Below are 10467 nucleotides of genomic sequence, written 5' to 3'. Positions count from 1 at the left end.
AAAGAGAAGTGGGGAGGGGAAGGAGACTCAAATCGGTTCTGCGCTACCCTCCCCGCTAGGCACTTTGCACGCATGCCTCATTTCATCCTCGCAGTTCTGGGAAGCTGGCATGGCTGTGCCCATTTTACAGATGAGGAAAGTAAGGCTTAGACGGTCAAGTCTTTTGCCCGAATACACGAACACACAGCCAGGAAGCTGCAGAGGCAGGAACCTGGCTGGGTCTCTTTAACTGGAAAGCCCATGCTTTGGAAGAAAGGAAGAGGAAAATGTGGAAAAGTGGAAGAGAGAGAACAGATCAGAAAAGGAAGCAGATGGGCTTTACTGAGCAAATCATATTAGATTCTCTAGCCTAATCCAGCCACAGGTGAGAGGGAAACAGCACTGGGAGAAATTATTCAGGAGTGTAACTCAATCTTGTCTAATAAGAGTCTCAACAGCCAACTCATTTTGCTTCAAGGATAGCAAAGGTGGTTTTCAGGAGCTCCATTTCCAGCCCTTTGGCCTGTTTCCATCTGTCTGTCCCTACATTCTTCATCTCATTGCATTTGCTGCTTTTTGTTTTATTTAAAAATCTACTCTACTTCCCTGGTCAAATCTCCCCTTGCACACTTCCCCCCAAATTATGGCCACACAAATTCCCATAATGCCAGGCCATCAAATGAGGCATCAACATTAAGGAGTTTGAGTTAATAACCTGAACATGTTGTACATTTCACAATAAAAAATTTGAAAGGGACTGGAAGAAAATCACCTTGTTCATTGCCTGTTTTTCAATGATTCTCTGACATCTGCCTGGCAACAGTGAGGCTGTAGACAGTGCAGTCTCTTAAGTCAGACTGCCAGGAATGAACTCCCAGCCCTGCTGCTTTCCAGCTGCGTAACCTCGAGCGAGGTCTTTAACCTCTCTGTGCCTCACTTGACTGACCTATAAAGTGAGGGTAGCAGTGGTGTCTACCTCACAGGGCGGTCACGAAGAGGAAATGAGCAAATGTGTACGAAGGGCTCGAATGGTGTGTGGCGTAGAGCAGGTGCTCAGTAAACATTACCAGCCATCGCCAGCTCAGCATATCCTGTCCTTCTGAGTCCTACAAGAACATGTGGAGCAGAGCCTCTCTCCCTGACATATGCAGTCGGTTGTTCTACTATACCTAATTCTATACAAAATATCTGTTTTTCTAAATAAAGGATCACATAGATCATTTCAGAAGAAATTTAATCCTCCAATTTACAAAGTTACACAATGAATTCTTTTTTTTATGATATATCAGCTTTCGAGGCCAAATCAGATTTGAAAATATGTTAACTATAGTCTTATCCAGAGGCATCAAGTTGTTCAAACATCAAATTGTCCTTCAATTCCATTTATTTTTAAGATAGAATTTCAGTCATTAACTAAGTAAAAAAAATGTTTGCTGAGCACCTCCTATTTACTAGGTCTGTTCTAGGCTCTGGGAATGCAGTGATGGATAAGCTAGACCAAGAATAGGGGCGGATGAGGCTTCCACATTCACGCAGCAGGTTCTGAAGCTGAGATGGCCCTCCAGAGATGACTAGAAATAAGGCAATGGATACAGGCCTTTCTTCCCCCACCTTGTCCATCACCAGATGTAGGCTGCCCCCAGGGAGGGTACGTTCTGCTGAGGACTACCCCCCAGGAACCAACCTCAGTCTTGAAGGGTGACCTGGACACACACCACAGCATCCATTACTCTCTCCAGGGTGGGAGCAGGCTGAGCTTGTTCAAGGACTACAGAAAGCAGCCTATGTGGTTGGAGCATGGCAAGCAAGGTCAAGAGCAATACAGATGAGGTGGGCGAGGAGTGATGGGGAGAGAGGGTCTTTAAACAGCAGGGAAGAAAAGTAGGACATTTCTTTAAACTTAAATAGGAGCAGTCATACTTAAAACGATGGTGGAGGACATGTGACTTATATAAAATTCCACATGAGTAAATTCTTTTAGGCTATAGTTCTAGTAAAAAACAAACAAACAAAAAAAGCAAAACTATCTCTCAAAAGGAACTGGATGTACTCTCCATTTTAGAGAGAAAGTGACATAATTTATAATAGGTCCTTCTTTGCTCTGGCCGCCAGGGAGTTCAGAGCTAAATTTAACGTTTACATACTTTTCAATCTCTTTCCTTTGTTTAATTTTCTCCCTCTTTAAAATTTTGTTAGCTTTTTAGGAAAAGGCAAGGTACAAATAAATGGAATGAATACACATTTTTATTTACACAATACATCTCCTTATAAAAAACAAAAACATTACAGATAAGGCTGAATTCTTTCCTTCATGTAATTCTTTGCTTCTTCCTCTAAAACAACTCTGATACCAGTGAGAACTCTGTGTGTGTTTGTGTGTGTACACGTACGTATGTTCTGGTGACTATGTGCTGTCCCTTGCCTATGCATTTATACACATATGCACTGATAAGAGTTTCTGAACTCTGACTTTTTATTTAGTACTTTCTCCTTTTTAAAAAGAATGCAGACATACAGCACTAAAAATGTTGTCATACAGCGTGGCACATGATAACAATCCATTTGCTTTCCTTCTCGGTGAAATGTCCCGAAGCTAAACCCACATTAGTCCATAAAGAACCAGCCCGCTGTAGCTGCTACGCAGTGATCCACGTAAGACAGCAGCAGAATTTATTTCGCTGTTTCTCTCTTGTTGTGTCCAAATCTCATCTTCGCCATCACAGGTAGGGCCCCAAAGAACATCTTCCTATGTCCCCCTTGCATACCTGCTGAAGTGTTTCTCCTGGATGGGTATCAGTGAGTGGAAGTGCTAGGTGCATGTTAGTGGATTGCAAACTCGCCCACTCCAATGGCTTTACAATTTTATGTCTCTACCGGCAGTTTAGTGATTAAAAAAAAAAAAAAATAGGAACCTAACTCCACAATATGGCATCTCATTCTCTGAGGCACTTACACCCTTCACGTTGTCCCCTCTCTCCAGTGGCCATGTGCAGCCCCTCAGGATGTTGAGGAAAGGACACTGGCCTCACCACCGAGGCAGGCACTGCCTGACAGTGCTGAGCTCTCCTGGGACATGTGGCTTGTTTTTGGAATTGGATTAGGAGCCATTTGCTTCACCACCTTCCCCTCACCTTGCCCTGAGCCTTCCCACTGCCTTAGAGACCATCCCGGCTCTAAGAACAAATAATACAGCTGCCAAGCAGCCTAAAATAATCAAGGCCACGTGATCCGGAGGCAGCTCCCAGCAGAAAACAGGCAAATATTGTCAAACGCCTTCTGCCAAACACTCTCCAGCATCCTCGGTCACGAGGGTTAGTGAAGCCCAACCCGCTGGGGATGGTGAGCGCTGCTGGAATCTTGGCCGCACAATAACCTCTATTCATGCAGAGGATTTTGGAATGGAAAGCAGCCTGTTCCCCCATCCTGGCCTACTTGCTGCCAGCACATGTCCCCCTGCTCGGCCCCACCCTCTCACACACCTCCCTTGTCTGTGTCACTCCCGGCACCTCATGTGCTGTCAGGGTGGACCCACTTTCCTCTGCAGCAATTTACAGAGGTAACGAGGCCCTTCGCCAAAGGAAGAGGGTAGAAGACCAAATTGTCACTTTCTTGGCGGCATTTTCTTTTCTTTAGGAAAAAAAAAAATATAGAAATGAGGCCTTGGGTGGTTGATGGGTTTTCAATATTCCAAATTAATATGGAACAAAGTAAATTAGTGTTTCTCTTTTAAATGTTCTTGGAGGCCAGAGGTAGACGACTGGGCTTAGTACTGTTCCAAAGAAGTCCACTGAAATTTTAGACGAGGTCATGGCTCCTAGACCAGACCCATGGGGTGTAACCAATACCTGATGTTCTGCAGCCATTTCTGACTTGAGCCCTTTTTCAATGGTGACATAACATTATTTACTTTCATAATGTGAGTTCCAGAAAGGGAAGCTGAACATTTTTAGCTCTGAAAGCAACCAGAGGTGCTGGATAATGTCAAGGTGCGATCGTGTCCTGCCAGGACCCTCGGCCACAGATGGAGAAAGGATAGGTGAGCGGAACAACACGAGAGTGTAAATGTCTCAGAGCGAGGTGCTGTGTTGTGGAGCTAGGTTCCTACTTTAAAAAAGGGGGGATTTTGTGCTGTGGTTAAGACGTTTTTAAAAATGGCAAAGCTATTCGAGTGGGCAATTTTGTAATCCTAAGAACATCATCATATGTGCATCCAGCAATTCTGCTTCTTGCTAGCGACATGGAGAAACACTCCCGCTGGAGTGCCAGGAGGCACAGATGAAGACGTCCTTTGTAGCCCTACCTGTAACGTAGAGACAGGGAACAGATGGAAGGAGAAGATGGAGAGGGATGGGTTTGGGGTAGCAAATGGTGTCTCTGACAACCTCAGTAACAAGTTATTCTGTTCAGCAAAGTTTTTTTAAAAAAATCCTGTAGCCTTTTGGTAAAATAGAAGAAAAAAATTTTTCTGTTTTAGACATGTGTGCAAGGACCCGAGAAGTGGAGACTTTGAACAGAAAGCCCATGTGTACATATAAGAAACCAGGTTTAAAATGAGAATGGGGGGAATAATTATTCTGGGTCTGAAACATTTGCTCTTCATTATAAAGTGCTAATACAAAGCTTCCTCCTTGCGCCCTTGGATGCTGCATGCCGAAACCTTGTGAGGCGATCTTTTAAAAATGTACACTGCAGATAATGACTCATGTTGGCCAGTAGACCGAGTTCATTATCTCTCCATAATAGGATAGGCTCAATTCAAATATGATCGAGTCTTTGAATAGAACATCAGAAAATGGAAGAAGTGGAGAATTTCTTTGTGATCATTAAAAATATCCAGGTATAATGGAGTATTGTTCACCATGTCAGGCTAATGATGTCCTCTAAAAGTGAGGAGGAAAAGGGGAAATTTTGTCAGATATGAAGAGAAGTAATTAACTGCCTTTCTCTCTGCCGTGCCTTGGTCAGGGAAGTGGACATTCCAATTAGCAACTTGAGCACACCCACGGGCCCTCTGGATTTTGTGATGTGGTTTGGGGAAAGGTGTCATGATACTATATTCCTGTAGAAACTCATCGAGCATCAAGGTTGCCCCTAAGGCCAATTACATCTGTTCGTCCCCGGCGCTTATTACAATGCTTCATAGTCATAAGCCACCTTGATACCTTAAGGTGAAGCAGCTCTGGTAAGAGGAACAAAAACATGGGTAGAAAAGTAGTTATTTAGAAGGCAGCTGACCTTTGGCAGGTAACGGCTTCATTAGCTCAGTCTGCGTGATCTGTGACTTACACCCATTCAATTCAAACAGTTTGTCGCTGCTATAGGTCCATTTAATGAAACGTATTTTAACTTTGATCTTGTACTGTAACCCCGATCTCTTGGACAGATTGAATGAGCAAACAAGCCACAAGTACGGCAAATAGAAACTGAGGCACAGGGGGCTCGTGTAACTAATGAGTGGGGGAGCCAGGAATTTACCTGGGAGCCTGGGCTCTTCCACACCACATTTGGAAGCGTTATTTACCCCTAGAACTCACTTTGGTGTCTTTTAATCTTGGAGATTAATGTTTGAGTCCCCGTTCAACCCAGTTAGGAACCCGAGAACTTGCCTGGGTTGCTCCTACCCTTCTCACATCGGGAGACCGGAGATCTACACCCCGATATTATAAGCTCTGCCCTCATGGCCAGCCCTTCAATTCATGCTCCATCATCATTTCTTGCCTGGACTATTTTAATTGCTCCTAACTGGTCTCATTTCGTTCATTCATTTGTTCATTCAACAAATACTAATTATTCAGCCACTATGTGCCAGGCTTCACTAGTCCACCCACTATAGAGGTGCCAGAGTGACCTTTCCAGAGAATTAATTTGATCATGCCACTCTCATCCTTAAAAAAAAACAAAAAACAAAACAAAAAAAAAACTTAACTGTCTCCCTATCATTTTACAGGATCATTTGCCTTTTATAAGATGAATTCTGAATGGTTTGAAATACATGTTTGTTAAATGTGCCCCTGGGTTTTTCTGGCCAAAATTAATTTTAGGAAGTATTAGCAAAGATAAGCAAAAAGGGATACTCTCCCCCGCCTCGCAGCTTGTCACGCACCCAGTTCTGGCTGCCCAAATTGTTCACGTGTCTGCTTTAACCTGGAAAATGTTCCACAGCAGTCCGAAGAACTGCAGTCAAAGCTCTTTAAGGCAATTGCTTAATGGAACTCTCACTAGTCTAAGATGAAACCTATGAAACTCGGATTTTTAAAAAATATTCTTTTGTACTCAATCCATTGCTGGCAAATAGAGCATCTTAAGTTTTAAATTAATGTTAGTTACTGTCGTTATTGGTGGCATCGTTATTATTCCTACAGCATCCCAGAAACACGAGGGTCTTCCAGCCTCCGAGCCTTTATTTTTTCAGTTCTCTGAGTATCATGCTGTTGCCTTCCGAAAATTAAACACTTTCGTAGCTCACTCTTCAACTTCAGGGGTCGCTAAACTCTTCTGCCAGGCCATATTCTCCAGTGGGCATTTAAATATGCTCTACGCCCCCTCCCGCATCGTTCTTTCCTTTTAGATAGTCCTCTACGAGGCCCCGTCTCCACTTAGACCAGTGTCTTCATCATCCAAAGCACATGCCACATTTGTCTCTAATCCTCGCTGGGGGTCCTGTCCCTCTCCTGTGGAGATTACTACAGTGGGACTGAGTGAGACAAACTCTCCCATTTACTAGCTGGCTGCATGGCCATGGGCAAATGGGTTCCACTCTGAGAGCCTCGGTTTCCTCATCTGAAACATGAGTATCATACCTGCCTCATAGGGTTATCGTGAGGATCCAATGAGACGGAATGAGATACCTAGTGCCTGGCACCTGGTGAGAGCTCGACAGATGTTGGCCGTTGTCGTTGTTACAAAGTGGCCGTCCCAATTCATCCACGGACCCTGAGTCATCTGCTCTCATGAGACTAATCTCTGTTTTCTCACCTTCGACTGCACCTATCTATGGTCAGCAGTTTGTAGTACTTAAATATTCTTAGTTCTGTGCATTACTCTTCCCTGATTAGACTGGAAAATAGGGCATAGATCCTGGCTTATGTCAACACAAGAGCCTACAGGAGCCAGACAAGGAACAGAAAAGAGACTGGGTGTAAGAAAAATAGGGCGGAGTGAGGACTCTGGCCAATGCGAGGGGGCACATGTAGCTCTGGCAATTGTTGTCATACGGGAAGATGGGCCCAGTGTTGCCAGATCTCAGCCTTTTCACAAGAAGCCAGAAATCCAGATCCTAATGTGAAATGTCCTGAATTTTAAAAGTTGGGCCAACACTGTTCAGGCTCAACAAAGCATGTCTGTGCGACCCCAGTCTGTGAAAGCTGCCTTGTTCAGATGGCCCCTACAGGTTTGTGTGGATGCTTATTTAGACCTCTCTACTCACTTTTATGGAGAAACAATACTGCGGATGGCATTTAGGGATCCAGGCTAAGCTAGAAGGCTGATTCCCATTCACGCCAGACCTGACGCTTAGGACAGTCCTGTGAAACCTAATCTCTGTGTGAAACCATTTCCCTCCAGGGAACACATTCAGCGTTCCGAGTTGCGATGCTGGGGACACGTATACTAGAGTGGCAGCCTTTTCAGGACAGGACCTTTGTTTTTATTCACTCCCATTTCCTTAATGTTTGGAATGCTGCCTGGCACCCAATAAATATTTGTGAAAGTAAAGATTACCTGTGTCTTTATCCATCCGTCCACCATTCATCTGTTCTCCATGTGCAAGCAAGGTCCCTCTTGTCCACTGTGGTATCCGCAGCACCTGGCAGGTGGTAAGAGAGCAATAACTATTTGTTGAATGAACAGATGACTGAAACAATGTATTCATCAGGCATTTATTGAGTACCTGCCGTGTACTAAGGAATACACTGGACTTTGAGGGTGCAGAAGTGACTCAGACACCAGCCCGGCCTCAAGGAATTAATTTGCCTAGAACCGATTGCATCAAGTATTTCTTAAAACACTTCTAAAAATGTCAAGAGTTACTCAATGTTCCCCTTCCCAGAAGAGGGAGGGCGGTGGATGAGGTGACCTGGGACCGTTTGGGACCCGGCCTTTGCGTCGATCTGAGCATCTCTAGGGTTGTATCCAACTGTGGGGCGTGAATGCGAACGATCGAACTGGTTTTCTTTCGACCGCATGTCGGGATGAGCCAAATGACCGCTGCCCTTTCAAGTGGGCTCCTCAGGAGGCCGCGTCCTCATTCCACTTCGGTTACGACAGCGCTGGACCACTTCCTTGGCCAGTGCCCTCAGGGGAAGTTAGAAGCCACTCAGGGACACTTATTTCATAGCTCTAGAATCATGCCTTATTTTTCTCCACCCCCGCCTCCCCCCGCAAAAAAAAAAAAAAAAAAATGTTTGGGAGGAAAGGGTTGTTCCAGTCACTTTACCCCTCAGATTTGGTTCCAAATTACTTTGGGTCGTTTCCTAAAATCCAATTCACGATCAAAGGAGAAATATTTTCTGTCGGTGAGTTTTTTGGACAGTGTGTGCCCCAGGCTCTGAAGGCATCAGAGCCCAAACAGAATCCCCAAATTGTCATATGTCCCAGTAGTTCATTTAGAAGACATGTTTAACCTTCTCGTGTGTCTGTGACAAAATAGGCAGAGGTCTTTTGGATGCCTACATTCTGGTGGTGTTTGGGTTAAAGAGGGGAAAAAAAGATAAACTCTATCTAGTTTACTTTTACTTTTACCCAGTATCTGTTACACATTCTAGACATATAGGAGCCCAGAAATGTTTTGTGGAGAGGAAAAATATATGATAATGAGGTCCAGCATTTACTAAGTACTCAGCCTGCTGGCACATGTCACACATTATATCCGATCACCACAACAACCTTATGGGGCAGTTACAGTCATCACCTCCAAGGGAAACTGAGGCCTGAGGTTAAGTAACTTGCCCAAGGTCACCAAGCCAGCAGTGATAAGGCTGGGATTTAAACCCAAGTAGAACTTCCTTACCCTGAACCCCTAACCTATTCTCATTAAGAAGGTCATCGGTAGAGAATCGCATAATCCTAGCACAGCAGAGATGGCAATCCTAAAGAGACCGGGAGGTTCGGTTCCCCACTGTGGGGAGGAAACCTCCCTTCAATCAGCAGGTTAGTGACTGTCCAGCTGGCAACCTCTTCTGGGGCGTTTGCTTTCCCAGGCCACCCCCATCACTGCTATTGTTAGCCAGGAAGCTCTCCAAGATTTTGACACCTGTTCGAAATGGTTACATGAAGGAGCACGCAGTTCAAAGCTTGGCTGAGCGGGGCACCCGTAAGACGCCGTATTATTTTTGGAGTTTGGGGGAACACAATCCATCCAGAATGTAGCGAGGCCAATGACAGCACAGGGGAGAGGGACTGAGAATTTGGGCTGAAAAAGTGACCTCAGATCATACCGACAGGGACCAGGAGTCTGATCCTGCCAACCTGCTCACTCCATCATGACCTTGGGGCGTGTCGCTTTGTCCTCCTGGGCCTCGCCTTCCCCAGCTGTGGGGAGAGAGTTATTACCGAAGTCCGCCCAGCTCTGAAGGAAGTCTAGAAAGAACATGCCCTCTTGCTGAGGTTACTCATTAGACATTTATTTCCCCAGGCTGGAGGAGAACTATGAGATTGCAGAAGGGGTCTGCATTCCTCGAAGTGCCCTCTACATGCATTACCTGGATTTCTGCGAGAAGAACGACACTCAGCCCGTCAACGCTGCCAGCTTTGGAAAGGTGAGTCCAGCCTGAACAAGCGTATTCCTTATTTTCCCGCCTTTAAGTAATTTATGCACGGTTTTTAATCGTGTTACTTGTTGTTGTTGTTTTTTTTCAATTACCAAAGTAAACATTTGGAAACTTTTCTAGAATACTTCACTGTAAAAAGTTCAAACACTTGTTAACAAAGGAACACCAAAACAAAACCAACGTGTTAAAAACCTCGAACAGTTCAGACAGGTTATAAAGGAAAAAGCGAATGTCTAACTTGAATTTCCTCAGTCCTTAATTGGCAGAAAGTAACTTCTTTCCTCTGAGAGGCAAATATTGAACTCACAAGCGTGTTACGTGTGTGTCAGTGAGCCTAGGACAGGCAGACTGCCTGTCTTCCTAATGCGAAAGCCCTTAGAGAAGCTAGGAAACGGCCTGGCATCGTTGGCTTAGATGTCTGGGAGTCCTGCTGGGAGTGGGGGTGTCTGTCGTGTCCCTGTAGGCCTGACTGTCCTCTGTCCACCTTATGCTAAAAATATATTCCACACTTAGGGCTGTGTCTACAAAAAATTGTCGTCGCTGATCATTCATATTTAACAGGCCAAGGAAAGCTGTCGGAGCACTTTAAGACTGATCTTTTGTTTATGTGATAGATCAAAATCCAGATTTTTACACCTCCAAAAGACCCAATTTAATCCGAGTCAGTACATCGAAATTCTTTCTCCTTTCGTTCGCCTCTCTTTCCGCTGTATAGTTTTTA

At 44.7% G+C, this 10467-nt stretch overlaps 1 protein-coding gene across 1 annotated transcript in view; it reads left to right on the top strand.

Annotated features, from left to right (window-relative positions):
- Positions 1–10467, top strand: part of RFX4 (regulatory factor X4) — a 120881-nt gene that overhangs the window by 24816 nt on the left and 85598 nt on the right. The window contains 1 exon segment of the mRNA XM_006914517.1: positions 9611–9734. Within this exon segment, the coding sequence (XP_006914579.1) occupies positions 9611–9734 (124 nt within the window).

Source organism: Pteropus alecto, unplaced genomic scaffold, assembly GCF_000325575.1.
Source record: "Pteropus alecto unplaced genomic scaffold, ASM32557v1 scaffold94, whole genome shotgun sequence".
Classification (NCBI taxonomy): Eukaryota; Metazoa; Chordata; class Mammalia; order Chiroptera; family Pteropodidae; genus Pteropus; species Pteropus alecto.
Note: the sequence above shows the minus strand (reverse complement) of the source record. Positions and strands in the feature narration are given on the sequence as shown.